The 15,794-nt window shown below is 35.6% G+C and overlaps 1 protein-coding gene across 1 annotated transcript in view; it reads left to right on the top strand.

Annotated features, from left to right (window-relative positions):
* The window catches only part of EML5 (EMAP like 5), a 205,549-nt gene that overhangs the window by 50,227 nt on the left and 139,528 nt on the right, over positions 1–15,794 (top strand). The window contains exons 3-7 of the mRNA XM_010384118.2: positions 4,711–4,809; positions 6,915–6,983; positions 10,504–10,689; positions 12,093–12,228; positions 14,642–14,843. Of these exons, the coding sequence (XP_010382420.2) occupies positions 4,711–4,809; positions 6,915–6,983; positions 10,504–10,689; positions 12,093–12,228; positions 14,642–14,843 (692 nt within the window). The remainder of the gene's footprint in view (positions 1–4,710; positions 4,810–6,914; positions 6,984–10,503; positions 10,690–12,092; positions 12,229–14,641; positions 14,844–15,794) is intronic.

Genomic DNA, 15,794 nt, shown 5'->3' with positions numbered 1-15,794 from the left:
TTATATAAATTATTCATCCTACCAATTTTGAAGTTTAAATAGTAGAAACTTTCTTTTCAGAAACTGTAACTGGATATTAGATGACCTTTCTCATTTGGACAGTTAGAGGGCGTAGGTTCTTAAAGCTAATTATGGTAAACTAATAGTAATAATAATAATATTACACAAACATTTATATAACATCAGTCATATACCAGGCACTATAACTCCTTTAAGTAGTATATATGTTAATTTTCATAGTAACCCCTGTGAGGTATTTTTATTTGTCCCCATTTAACTATGGTTATAGTAAACTAATAGCAATAATAATAATGATATGAAGCAAACATTTACATAACATTAACCATATATGAGGCACTCTAATTCCTTTAAGTAGTGTATATGTTAATTCTCATAGTGACCCCTGTGAAGTACTTTTATATCCCCATTTAATAGGTGAGGAAAGTAAGGTACAGGGAGGCTAAATAATTGTCCAAAGTCACCCCTGCTAGTAAGAGACGATGTTCAAACCTAGGCAATCTGCTACCAGAATCTGTGCTCCAAACCACTGTTTGATAAACTTTCTATAATAAGTGAAATAGTAAATATTTTAAGCTTTGTGGGCCATTTGGTCTTTGCTATAACTATTCAGCTCTGCCCTGTAGTGTGAAAGCAGTTATAGACAATGCATGAAAGAATGAGTGTGGCTATATTCCAGTAAAACTTTATTTACAAAAACATAGGCACAGACAAGATTTGGCTTGAGAGTTGTACTTTGCTGACCCCTGCTCTAAACCAGTACTTTTCACAGTATGTGTTGTGGGTTTTTCCTCACATTTTTCTTGTTATTTCTTCTTTGACCTTTCAGTTACTTAGAAGTATGTTGTTAATTTCCAAATATTTGGGAGATTTTCTGGATAACATTCTGTTACTCTAATTCTGTTTTTGTCAGAGAACATACTCTGTATTTTAATTTTTAAAAATTTATTGACACTTTGTAATCCACATTTTTGTGATCTTCATGATGTTTCATGTATATTTGGAAAGAATATGAAAAAGTATATTCTGCTGTTTCCTTTCTTCTGTTTATGGTGCTATTGTCATTTATTTTATTAATACTTCTACCTATTTTGAAAACCCCATAATAACTGTTATTTTGCCTTAGTTGTTAAAAAATTTTTAATGAGAAAAATCTTACGTATTTACCACTTGGACACTCTCATATGTGTAAATCATTTCTATTTGGTATCATTTTACTTCTGTGGGAGAAAACTTTCATTATCATATCTTATAGTGCAGGTTTACTGATGATTCATTTTCTCAGCTTTTGTTTGCTTGGAAAAGACTTGGTTTTGATTCAATTTTCAAAGGATATTTTTGCTTAGTATACAATTCTATGCTGATTTTTTTTCTGCCTCAGCACTTTAAACTGTTTGTCCATTGTCTTCTAACTTGCATCACTTTGGATGAGCAGTCTAGGATAATTTTTAAATCTTTGTTCATCCGTACAGCAGTTGTCCTTTTTTGTCTGGCTGCTGTTTAGAATTTGCCCTTTAGTGATGGCTTCAGCAATTTGTTTGCCATGTGTCTTGTGTGTTTTTTCTGTGTGAATGATTATCCTGCTTGGGATTTGTTGAACATCTTATATTTGTGGATTTATGGTTTCATCAGATTTAGGAAACTTTCTACTATTATTTCTTCAGTTTTTTTTTTTCTTTTCCTCTGTCATTTCTCTCCTTCTGGAGCCATAATTGCCTGTATGTTATACCACTTGATATTTTCCTGCAGGTCATTGAAGCTCTGTCAATTCTTTTTTTGTTTTTCTTTCTGTACTTTATTTTGGATGGGTTCTATTGCTATGTCTTCAAGTTTATTTATCTTTTCATCATTGTCTAAGCTGCTGTTAATCCTTTGGAGTAAATTTTTCATTTTAGATAATGTAACAGTTTTCTATGTTGTTCTTTTATATCTTTTCTTTTTTTATTCTTGGTATGTTTAAGATAATTCTTGGGTGTCTTGAAAATGTTAATTTTAACAGCAAATGTCTCCTAACCCTAATTATCTCTGGGTTTCCTGAGCCTATTTCTATTGATTTTCCCCAGGTTATGAGTCACATTTTTCTGTTTCTTCACATATCAGTAATTTTATTATATCCTTTTAAAGTATATGGACACTGTTCTGGCAAATAGTCAAGTTCCTCATGAATCAGTTTCATCTTTGTGAAAAGCTTGCTTTCAAACTTTTATGAGGCAGCACTAGAATAGCTTTTGCTCTAGAATTACTGGTATAATTTCACTATTAAGGTATGACACTCCCCTCCTGACCTCAGGATTCCTGATGACTGCCCAGCGAGTTCAAAGAGATATCTTCATTCTGGTTATTGAGGATTTGAGTGATTCTGGACCGTTTGTGATCTCTGAGAATTTTTTGCTTTTAGCTCTCTAGTAATTGTTCTTTTTCTAGAATTTCTTCTTTGCATGACCTCATAGAGTTCATCCTATGCATGCAGAGATTAATATTCCCAAATCTTACTATAGATAGTTTTACTAGAGCTGTTTTCCTGCTCTGCAAATTCTAGCCATCTTGTCCTCTCTGAACTCCAGGCTCTGTTTGTCCAAATTAGTAAGTCTACTGGGCTCTATTTGGATTCTACCTTTCTGTGCCATAGTCTGGAAATTGCCTCCTAGATGGAAGCTGGGGTGATTATAGGACTTAACTTATTTGTTTTTCCCTCTTTCAGGGTTCATGGTGCTTTACTTCCTGTTGCAAATGTCTCAAAACATTTGTTTCATATATTCTGTACAGTTTCTAGCTGTTTATGGCAGGGGTGGGTGGGGGAGGGTAAGTTCAGACTTTGATACACCTTCATGGCTAGAAGTCCATCTTTTATGTTTTTAAACCTCTCTCATACTTTCCATCTCACTATCCACTTCTCTTTTCAACTTTGTCTTTTCATCTCCTGCTAATCTTGTATTTAACTCTTCCATTGAATTTTTAACTTACTTTATTTTTTGTTTCCGGAAGTTCCGTGTGCTTCTTCAAGTCTCCTTGGATACTTTTTATAGTCTCATATTCTTTGCTCATATACAGATATTTTGAATCCTTAATTTTATTTACTCACATTAAGCTTATTTTATGTTATTTATCTAATAATTCCATATCTGATTTTTTTGCAAGATTGACTTTGCTGTCTGTTGTGACTTGCCCATTCTCACTCATGGTTTCTTATTTTGTTGTGTCTGTGTGTGTGGGTGGGGTGGTTTGTTTATTTTTTTAGCTGCTACTGCTTCTTATTTTTTGAGACGGAGTCTCGCTCTGTCTCCCAGGCTAGAGTGCAATAGAACGACCTCCTGGGTTGGAGTGATTCCTCTGCCTCAGCCTCCTGAGTAGATGGAATTATAGGCGGGTGTCACCACACCTGGCTAATCTTTGTAATTTTAGTAGAGACGGAGTTTCAACATGTTGCCCAGGCTGGTCTCAATCTCCTGGCCTCAAGCAGTCCGCCTGCCTCGGCCTTCCAAAGTGCTGGGATTATAGTGTGAGCCACTGTACCTGGCCTTTTTTTTTTTTTTTTTTTTTTTTTGAGACGGAGTCTCGCTCTGTCGCCCAGGCTGGAGTGCAGTGGCCGGATCTCAGCTCACTGCAAGCTCCGCCTCCCGGGTTTACGCCATTCTCTCGCCTCAGCCTCCCGAGTAGCTGGGACTACAGGCGCCCGCCATCTCGCCCGGCTAATTTTTTGTATTTTTTTTTTTTTTAGTAGAGACGGGGTTTCACCATGTTAGCCAGGATGATCTCGATCTCCTGACCTCGTGATCCGCCCGTCTCGGCCTCCCAAAGTGCTGGGATTACAGGCTTGAGCCACCGCGCCCGGCCGCCTTTTTTTTTTTTTGTAGCTTATTTTTATTGAATTGCTACCTGCAGGAATTCTTTGGGGGATGGATCGAAGTTGCGGTACTTCATTTAGGATTTATATTTGCTTGGGCCACGTTGTTGAAGTTGCTTGAAGACACAACCAACCCTGAAAACTAGTTTGAATTAAATTTCCTAGTTGAAGGATTCATGTTTAATGTGAATTTAGGCCAGCAACCATGTGAAGGCTGCTTGTGGTTACAAATGTTCAGGGAGCTGTTTCTCCCTCTTCATGAGTTGCCTCCCCTTCTTTAGGAAGGGGTTATTTGTTGTTTCTGAGAGGTTTACTGGTTTAATCAGAGGCGATCTGCAATTCAGATCCCCACCTTAGGTAGGCCCTAGACTTTGTCTCCTATTCTTTCTCAGGCCACAGCACAGAAATCAGGGGTACAAGTATTCACCTGGTGCCTTTAGAGTCCAGTAGGTATAGGTGTTTTCTCACCCTCCAGGTTTCCCACTGGAAATCACTTTGGTTTTGTTCTGAGATTTCTTAATTCTTCGACAGCTCAGCAGTCCATTTAAAAAGATGATTTTACATTTTATCTAGTATTTTTAGTTTTTGATAGGAGGTATATTTAGGATATTTTGTCAATCCTACTGTTAGAAATGGAAGTCTCTGTTCTGTTTCATAATGTGAAGATCTATACATATGTGAAACACTAACAGGGTGAAATACATTCAGCCTTTATGAGGTAAATATAGATGTGTATGTTTTGTGCTTATAAAAACCCATGAGTATAATTTATTTGCTATTTATAATTTGGTTTCTCTTTGATTTGTTTGCCTTTTTATTCCTTCCTGGACTTCGTGGACATAATTCAGCGCTTGGTTTCAGTTGGACTGGATTCAAAGAATGCAGTTTGTGTTTGGGACTGGAAAAGGGGAAAAATGTTGTCTATGGCTCCTGGTCATACAGATAGAGTAAGTATTCTCTTTTGAGATTTCTAATGAGTACTGGAAGGGAAAGACCAGAGGAGACTTCAGGGGATTTTATCCTTCTTTATTTTGTTATTGCCAGATTGGTCATATGTAATTAAAATTTTGCAGTTGGTAAATAATTGTACAGATGTAAAAACTCTTAAAGTCTTAGAATACATATGTATTGTAGGACTTGGAGACATCATTCGATATGTATAGCATTGGCATAACACTTTTTTCTTTTTTTTATTATACTTTTAAGTTCTGGGGTACATGTGCAGAATGTGCAGGTTTGTTACATAGGTATGCACGTGCCATGGAGGTTTGCTGTATTCATCAACCCATCATCTACTTTAGGCATAAGACTTTTAACCCAGTGTTTGCTTCAGTAAAAACGATGTATTTCTTTCCGTTTTTTAAAACAGTTTTATTGAAATATAGTTGATATACATAGGGATGCACATATTTAATGTGTGAAGTTTGATGGGTTTGACATATGGAGGCACCCATTATTCAAATCTCAATTTAAAAATTGAATGTTTTGAGCCTAGGGTCTGTTTAGTTTGGTTTACCACTAATTTGTTACATATGTATTATAGTTAAGGTGAAAAATGATGTTGCTTGTATGGATTTAAAATTGCGTATTACTATTACATTTTTTAGAGACCTAACATTTTTAACTGACAACTTGTTAGAATATATATTCCTCATTCCAAGTTGTATATAAACAATACATCATAGCTAGCTTTTAATGAAATGTTATACTATTTTTATGGATGTAGATCAAAAAAGTTGTAAACTCCTAAAAGTATCTAATTTGTGTATATGTATGTGTAGTAAAATCCTAACCTGAACCAGCACAGAGGTATGGCCAATGATTCTGTTTGGTGGGAATTTATGACTCTAAAAGTTGGGTAGAAAATTTTGTGTATATTCGCATTTTGGAGAATACATTTGGTTTTTAGTAGCTGCTCAGAGAGGCCTGTTACACACACACACACACACACACACACACACACATACACACACACACAAACACACAATTTAAGCCATTAGTAAGATGTTGTATATATTTTATTAGACAGCTGGCATGTTCTTACCTGCTTAGATCAAAGCATTTTGAACATGACTATTGGGAATTTAATAAATAGACTCATTATTATAAAATATGACATTGTCAGTGGAGTTTTTGAAAGTATTATTGTGGTTGAATATTTCAAAGTTGCATTGATATGTTTTTCATATAATCTGTATTATGGTGAGTTGTTAAATATTAACTTAAATATGTATTATTTCTTCATTATCACTAAAGAGCATCACTTTTGTAAATTTTTAGAGTATACCAAAATGTAAAGTGTACATTTTAGTATACCAAAAATGTAAACCTTTTAGAGGTAGGTTGATAAGGTGTCAAACATGAAGACTACCAGAAAGCATAATAAATGAATTATTTTTTAAATGTTAGTTTTTCTTTCGTCATTTGTTTAATTACATTTCTAATTCGTATTTTATTTCACCTGGGTTTTTGCTTGTTTGCTTTTGTATCAAAATGTTTTGCATGTGTTTAGAATTTATGGAATTTTAGAAAATAATGAAGTCTGGAGACTCCCCAAAATTTAAGTATAAGTTAACTTTGACCTTGAAACACTGAAAAAAAATTACTATAAAATCAGTGTTTGGATTCTTTATGTAAATAGTTCTGAGTGATAGAAAGCTATCAAGATGTTTCTTACTTCTAGGCTGTATGAGTGTCATGTTCCACTCTTTTCTGTAGAAATTATGCAAGCACCTCCCTTCATGCCCTAATTCTGTTGAACCATTCTTGTTATTTATGGAGCAATCTTTTTAAAAAATTAAAAATAAACGGAGGTGTTCAGTTTTACTCCAGTAGTGTTTGAAGTTCATAGAAACTAAGAAATACTTTTTATTTCTTATCAGTTTCAAATTTGCTTTATTTCTCATAAGATTTTAAAGTGTGGGATTCTGATTATTACTTATTGAGTAATTTTATTTTATGGTTAGGAGTTTGGGCCATTTGGTCTTTTGGACAGGATTTTTAAATGATTCTGGAAATAAGTATTTTAATCATGAATCTGATTTGTTTACAGATATTTGATATTTCTTGGGATTTGTACCAGCCAAATAAACTTGTCAGCTGTGGTGTAAAACATATCAAGGTACTAGAAGGGTCTTGTTTTATAATAGTCACGTTTAGTTCTCTGCTGCTAACTATATATCTCACTGTTAACAATTTAGACTACTTTCAGAATTTTGACAATACTTACTTTTAAAGTGGCAATGTTTTTATTGTTCTTATGTTCAATCAAACAAATATATATATTATTTGCTTTGAATTATTGTAAGCAATATAGATATGAATAGGATATTAATAAGCCACATTCCATAAAGAAATTTGTTATCTAGTGAGGCAGGATTTACTGTGTCCATCCTGTTTCTTCATGTTTCACTTACAAAGTACAATGTTGAGAATAGGAAACAAATGAAGAGTTTTTCATTTACATAGATAGAATGGTGTGGGAGAGGCAACATGAGTAGACCTGGCTTTGCCATTTATTAGCTGTTTAACCTTGTGTGAGTTATTTAACCTCTTCGAGCTTTTTTTTTTCTTCACGTTTTAAAACTGTGACTGCTGTTACCATCCTCAAAGAATTGATGATTAAATAAGGCGGCAGTATATACTCAAGTGCTTGTCATAGTGCCTAACACATGGTCTGCTTTCTGAACGTGTTGCTTTTCCTTTTTCTATGTTCGCTCCCTGATTTGACCTCAGCCTTTAAAATATTTTTTTTTTATTTGACAAATAATAGTACACATTCATGGGTATATAGTGATGTTTTGATACATAAAAATGTATGGTGATCAGATTAGGGTAATTAGCTATCATCTCAAACATTTGCTATTTCTTTGTTTTAGGACTATTCGATAGCCTCCTTCTAGCTATTTGAAACTGTATATTCATATTACCTATAGTCATTCTACAGTGGTATAGAGTAGTAGAACTTATTCCTCCTATCTAGTTATAATTTTGTATCCTTTAGCAAATCTCTCCTTGTCCCTCTCTTAGCCTTGATAGCCACTATTTACTTTGCTTGTGAAAGCTCTGGGTTTTGTTTTATAATTACAGCTCAGATTTTGAAGCCTGTAAAGTCAGTGGTGATATTCTTTATTATGTTTATACTTACTTTTAAATCATTGGAACAAATTGGAAATAACTTGCTTTACTTCCACTGTCTGATGTAACAGTTCCTGATAACAGTTAATTCCTAGTGAATTAAGGTTCTGTGTTCACATTCTTTATTTCAATATGCTTAACTCCATCCACGTTTTCTCCAGTGCATCTTTCACTGCTGCTGCAATTCTGGATTTGTTATTCTGGTATTGATTTGATTGATGGATAGTAGTAAATATTTATTTTTTGACAAATATTGAATACCAAAAAGGCTGTATGCTGGGCTTTAAGGCACATGATATAAGCACTGTGAAAGTAGAGATTTTTGTCTTGTTCATCTTTGATGGACAGTATGTTTGATATGGTACTTGATATATATTAAGTGCTTAATAAGTGATTGACAAATTATGAATAAAGAGATCTTACTATTTTATATTATAAGTAAAGCTAAAGGCTCCATTTTCAGGTTTTTATAAAAAGTTCATCTTCTCAAACTAAATAAACTATATCTTTATACTGAGTTACATTTCTTTTCCTTTGCTAGAAGAAATGAATAGTAACATAGTTCTCTTTGCAGGCAATACGTGTGAGGAAATTAATTCCCAGAGATGATCTAGAACTTCACTGTCCAACCATACGTAGCTATTTAAACATAAATTAGTTAAATGAAATTTAAAATTCATTTCCTCAGTCACCCTAGCAGTACATTTCATATGCTTATGTATCTAGTGGTTACTGTATTGGAAAGTGTGTGTGTGTGTGTGTGTGTGTGTGTGTGTGTGTGTAAGTAATATTTTCATCATCACTGAAAGTTCTATTGGACAATATTGATTTGGATTCTAGAACAATAGTTCTTAACCCTTGCTGAGCATCAAAATCATTTGGTACCTGGGCTTCATGCTTCAGAGATTCTGTCCCAGTTCATCTCAAGTGGGTGTCCAGGCATCCCATTTTATAATTTCCCTAGGTGATTCTAATGTGAAGCTAACATTGGGAATCATTGATCTAGAAGAAAATAATGGATTCAAATTAGGACACGCTGAAAGAAAGAGAACAAGCCACTTATATACACAGAAATTATGGAGATTTTAAGTTTAAAAATTATAAAGTTTCATTAATTAAAGTACTTATTAGATCTTTGAATAGATAATGATCATAATTTTTAGTTCTTTGAGGCTTCAAATTTTAAAATAAGAATGTATGATAATAAATTATGTTATTTTAAATGTTAATTACTTATTATAAAGTTGAATTTATTCTTTGGGCCTAATTTCTTCATGCAGAACTATTTAATGTATATATCTCTGTCCTGTCTCATTTTTTTGGTTTATTTTTTAGAGATGGGATCCTACCATGTGGCCCATGCTGGAGTGCAGTAGCTATTCACAGGCGTGATTTATAGCTCACTGTAGCCTCAAACTCCTGGCCTCAAATCATCCTCCCACCTCAGCCTCCCAGATTGCTAAGACTACAGGCATTTGCCACTGTGCCCACTTCCCCCCAACTCCTTTTTCTTTAAATTTCTCTCCTTGAACTATAAAATTTACCTAAATCCACCTAATAGACCAAAACCCCTGGTAATGAAGATTCATGTTTAACTTCTTATTTTCTCCCAAGAATGAACAAATCATTCCCCATGGACATCTATCTTATTTTTTTAAGCTTTACAAGCAAAGCAATTGCTCAACTTTGAAAATATCAAATATTACAGCTACAATAAGCTGTAGCATACTCCTTTTTCCTATCTTTAATGTTTCTATCAGAGAGATAGAAATTCATGGGTATATAGTGATGTTTTGTGATGTGAGAGAGAGAACATTAGATTTGGTCCTTTTTCTTCTTAGTCTATGATGACTTATCTTCATTTTCATTGCTAACCCGTTCCCAACTTTTTAACTTAAACTTTTTTTTTTTTTCTTGAGACAGAGTCTCGCTCTGCGCCCCGGCTGGAGCGCAGTCGTGCACTCTTGGCTCACTGCAACCACTCTGCCCCCTGAGTTCAAGTGATTCTCGTGCCTCAACCTCCCGAGTAGCTGGGATTATAGGCATGCGCCACCATACCTGGCTAATTTTTGTATTTTTAGTAGAGATGGGACTTAGTCATGTTGGCCAGGCTGGTCTTGAACTCCTGACCTCAGGTGATCTGCCTACCTTGCCTCCCAAAGTGCTGGGATTATAGGCATGAGCCACTGTGCCTGGCTTAATCTAAGTTTTATGTAGATTTCTTTTCAGAAACCCAAGGAAAGCATAGCATATTTTAAAAATAATCTGATTCAAACCCCTTATTCTTACAGATAAGAATTGAAACCAGTGACTATAGCTATGCTATAACATAGCTTTTGACAACACTAGGATAAGAATCTGAACGTTGAATGCTATTTTATCATAAGGCAATTTCTTAGTTAATTTGTAGCTCACTGCTCTAATATAGCATCAAAGTATTGGGAATGTTTTACTTTATTTTGTAAGAATTCTTTGGTAATTTGATTATACTGTATACCTTTTAGTTCTGGAGTTTATGTGGAAATGCTCTGACCCCAAAACGAGGTGTCTTTGGTAAGACGGGTGACCTTCAGACAATACTGTGCCTAGCCTGTGCAAGGGATGAATTAACATATTCTGGTGCACTCAATGGGGATATATATGTCTGGAAAGGAATCAATCTTATACGAACGATACAAGGCGCCCATGCTGTAAGTATATTTAAGTATTTTAAATACTTTAATGTGTATTGCTTAACCTTGTCTTAGAATGACATATTACTTAACCTTGTCTTAGAATGACAGACTGCATAATATAGTATATTGTTTCTAGTCAGTTTGGTTGCTTGAAAAATGCTTTTCTAACTGAATTATCTATTTGTTTTCAAGATTTCAATGAAGAAATCAGTTAGACTCATTGACATTTATTACATTAGTATAGTTAGTATCTTGTTAAAGCTATTGCTTTAGTATGGTGTCTTTCTGAAGAGTAGTGTTGAAAAAAAGCTTGTTAACTTCAATCTAAAAGTATTCTAGATTAACCACACTGGAATAAAGCTAGTGCTCTTCGGGCTAATTTACCAGAGGCGATTAAATTTTTGTGTAAATAACTTACTAAACTGAAAAAGAAATCTGCTGTTTAAACTGTTTAGTGTTTTTTGGTTTGAGCTTTTTAGCAGTTGGGTCCACCTTACAAAGTAAAGGGAGCTGGATAGCACAAAGCCGCCACGTTGTTAACAGCAAGATCTTCATGTAGAAAAGTCCTCAGTGCATTACATTTCTATTAATTGGGTTTTCCTACCCTTTGCTTTTTTACTTTTTAAATTTTTTGTTGTTGTTGAATTGTTTTTATTTCCTTTATTCATTTGAATATTAGGGTTATTAATCTTTTGACAGTCACACGTGTTGCAAATATTTCTCCAATCTGTTTGTCTTTGCTTATTATATCTTTTCTCATATGAACAAATTTAAAACTCGTGGGTGATCTGCCATGCATAGAAAAGTCACAGCCCAAAGTTACCTAAATGTTATTCTGACTTTTTCTAATATTTTTATTTTTTATATTTAGTTATAAATGGTTATATTTTATGTGCATCTATAATTCATTTTTACATGTGGTATAGGGTTTAAATTTATTTTCTTTTACATTATATCCATATAATTAAATAATACCTTGGTTATATATAGTCATGCCTTGATATTTTGCGGGGATTGGCTCCAGGACCACAGATACCAAAATCTGCACATACTCAAGTCTTGCCCTGGGAAACCTGCATATTTACGTAAAGCCCTCCCTATTTATAGGTTTTGCATCCCACAAAGGTTGTATTTTGATCTGGGTTTCATTGCTGATGTGGAACTGTGGATTCAGAGCTGACTGTATTTATTGAAAAAAATCCATATAAGTGAGCCCGTGAAGTTCAAATCCACAAGGGGCAACTGTATTAAGTTCCTGTGGACTTACTTCTAGATTTTCTTTTGTGTTTTCTGATGTATTTGTTTATTCTTATATCCTACCAAAATATTGTTAGATTGGTTTAAAAGGGTTTCTACTTTCATATAATAGATGTTCTTAAAAAACATTTTTTGTTAATTTATTTTATTTCCCCTTCTAGGCAGGAATTTTTAGCATGAATGCTTGTGAAGAAGGCTTTGCTACTGGTGGCAGAGATGGTTGTATTCGTCTTTGGGATTTAACTTTTAAACCAATTACTGTGATTGATCTCAGGGAAACAGACCAGGGATACAAAGGTAATAACAAAACAAATGTCTTATTACTAGGCAAACTCTAAACTTCCCAAAGATTATCTCTTTCTTTCAGTAAGTATCAATGTAAGTTTTGTAAATATAAATAAGACTCATATTTGCCTCTTTACCCTGTATGCATTTCATTGAAATTCTTCTATTAAGGAGAAATTTTGCCTGTAAAGAGTTTAGGTTCATTGTTAGGAGAAAGATTCTTTCATAAGTCTAATGTCTATTATAATGAGACCTATAGAGAGATGTGAGAGGTACTCACTTAGGTATCTTTGGATTTTGAAAGTATTTTACTATTAGAATGCTAACTATAACTATTTAACAAATAAACTATTCTAAATAAACAGTTGGGGGTAAATGTTGAGGGTTGGGAAACTTTTGTTCAGGATGATTTAAATGTGGATAGATGTATTTTTCCTTCATCCAAATTTGTCAGCAATTGGAGTTTTTTTCTCTTGGGGCTTAAAAAAAATTGATGTAATAAAACAGGACCTTTTACTATAAAAACTACCCACAGGTTTGTGTTTAAACCATATTCCAGTCACCTACAAGTTGTGTGACCTTGGGCTGGTAATTTACCCTCACTGTAAATGAGAATAAGAATAAATACATTATTTAGGATATAGGATCGAATGAATTGATATTTCTAAAATGTTTATAAGGATAACACATAATAAGCATGTAAACGTTAACTGTTATTTTATTTTCATTAGTTTTGCTAAACATTATTGTGCTTTAAAGCTTACAAAATAATTTGAGACTTTTTCTTATCTGATCCTCATAAGGACATTGTGAGGTACATGGTGTCTTCATATTGGCCATGTAACACACATGAGAAAAATGAAAAACACAGTAGCTTTCCTAAGATTACAACAGACATTGAGGAGTATGCAGAAAAAGCGAAATTCTCTCTTTTTAATGATTTTATGAGTATATCAAAGAAATGAAATATAGACAAGTAAAAAGTCAGATTATTGAAAGAAAAAGAATACAATTCTATAAAGGTAGTTTACTAATTGAGTACTTATTGAACAATGCAGACTGAAGTGTTGTAAGACTGGCTGAGCAAGTAGACATGGCTAGAGTTGTCTACAAGGGAGAAGGAAGAAGAGTACATGTCTGAAGGCTGGGTAGGAACTAGGTACATAAAAAGACAAATATTTCATGTAGAAAACAACATGGACAGTTGAAGAAAATGTGATTATAGATCAAGGACTTACATATTTTCTTCTGTCTCACATCTAAGATATAAAAGGTACAAAACTAACTTCAATTTAGGAAGATTGGAATTATTGACACAGGATATTTTGGGTGCCACCTTGCCAGCTGGAGACCTTCATGGCTGGCAACGCCCCTGTCCAGGGCTGCACTGGGCTCCAGGCTCGCCAGGAGGTACCCTGCCCACTTGGCCTGGCAGGCTGCGCTTGGCTTGCACTCTGGCTGGATCCCACACTTGCTGCAGGATCTGTGCTCAGCCCGTGGCTGGGCCGGGTGTGCTGTACCTGCTTCTGCCTTGGGCGTTGGTGTCTGGATGAAGGGAATGTAGTGGCACCTAAAAAACTTGGGGACTCCAGCAACCCTGAAGCCCCAAAGTGGGTGTGCTGTGACCTGCTTCTGCCTTGGGCGTTGGTGTCTGGATGAAGGGAATGTGGTGGCACCTAAAAAACTTGGGGACTCCAACAACCCTGAAGCCCCAAAGCAGGTGTTACAGCATGTTAATAGTTCTTTCGGTCCTGCCCAATAAACGGGGCATGTGGTGCCCAGTGGCTGCCTCTCCTGTTGCTTGGTGAGTAGGAGGGGAATGCTACAGGTCTACAGCTCTGTACTCACTGTTGGGTGAGTTCCAAGTTCTTGTCCCACATCCAAGAAGAAAGAGGTTATACTGACAGCTGGCAAGTGAACAAGGCAAAGAGTTTTACTGAGTGACAAAACAGCTCTCAGTGGAGAGGGTACCCGAGATGGGCTGAAGTCAGGTAGTCTCCCCCACCCCCAACACCCCACCCAAAGGTGGGCAGTCCCCAAATATAGCTGAGTCTGGAGCTTTTTTGGGCTCAGAATGAGCAATTGCATGCTGATGGGTTTGTGAGTATGCAAAAAAGGCTTTAAAAAGGCACCACTCAAAGATGGGCACAACACTATAAAAAACCAATTAGGGAAGGGTAAATATGTGTAAAGTAGGTGAAAGGTGGGGATCAATCAGAGGAAAGTGTGCCAAATGGAAAGAGACGTTCTCAGTTGGTCTGTGGATTTATCCAAGACCTGTAGCTTGGCTTTCAGGCTTTAAACTGTCTTCGGTTTGAAGGTTGAATTTCACCAGGACTTGCCCCTATCTCGTAGGGATTTGTCTGCCTCCTGCTGCTATCATTATTACAGCATTATATATTAAATACAATTTACTTTTTACTAGGTTTGTCTGTAAGGAGTGTGTGTTGGCGAGGTGACCACATTCTAGTTGGAACACAGGACAGTGAAATTTTTGAAATTGTGGTGCAAGAAAGAAATAAACCTTTTCTAATTATGCAAGGGCATTGTGAAGGTGAACTTTGGGCACTTGCTGTCCATCCTACTAAACCTTTGGCTGTGACTGGAAGTGATGATCGTTCAGTCAGGTAAGCAAATTATAAAGTAATTCCATAGGCTGGGATGTATCCTTAGATAAACGTAAAGAAAACATGGCCAGTCGCAGTGGCTCATGCCTGTAATCCCAGCACTTTGGGAGGCCAAGGCAGGTGGATCACAAGGTCAAGAGATTGAGACTATCCTGGCCAACATGGTGAAACCCCATTTCTACTAAAAATACAAAAATTAGCTGGGCATGGTGGCGGGCGCCTGTAATCCCAGCTACTCGGGAGGCTGAGGCAGGAGAATCACTTGAACCCAGGAGATGGAGGTTGCAGTGCACCAAGATCGTGCCGCTGCATTCCAGCCTGGCAACAGAGTGAGACTCTGTCTCAAAAAAAAAAAAAAAAAAAAGCTTAAAATACTCCAATTAAAATTTTATTAGCTCATGGTATAACAAATGAACATAAGTAGTAAGTACTGAAAATTAATAGAATTATTAGTAATATTTTTTCTCTTATGAATATATGATATGGAGTTTGTTCCATATCAGAATGTACAGAACTACTTCCTTATTTTTAACAGGAATATAATATTTCACTGCATGGATATACTGTAATTTATTCAACTAATCCATTACTCATGGAAGATTAGTTTCCTCCAGTTTTGTGTATTTTATAAATACAAGGCTTGCAATGAACATCATTATACATTTGTCATTTTGTACATGTGTGAATATCTCTGATAAATGTTTAGCAGTAATCAAAGGATGTGCGTATTTTGGCCGGGCGCGGTGGCTCAAGCCTGTAATCCCAGCACTTTGGGAGGCCGAGGCTAGCGGATCACAAGGTCAGGAGATCGAGACCATCCTGGCTAACACGGTGAAACCCCGTCTCTACTAAAAATACAAAAAAACTAGCCGGGCGAGGTGGCAGGCGCCTGTAGTCCCAGCTACTCGGGAGGCTGAGGCAGGAGTATGGCGTGAACCCGGGAGGCGGAGC

Source organism: Rhinopithecus roxellana, chromosome 5, assembly GCF_007565055.1.
Source record: "Rhinopithecus roxellana isolate Shanxi Qingling chromosome 5, ASM756505v1, whole genome shotgun sequence".
NCBI classification, from domain to species: Eukaryota; Metazoa; Chordata; class Mammalia; order Primates; family Cercopithecidae; genus Rhinopithecus; species Rhinopithecus roxellana.
This window is presented reverse-complemented; position numbering and strand designations above follow the sequence as displayed.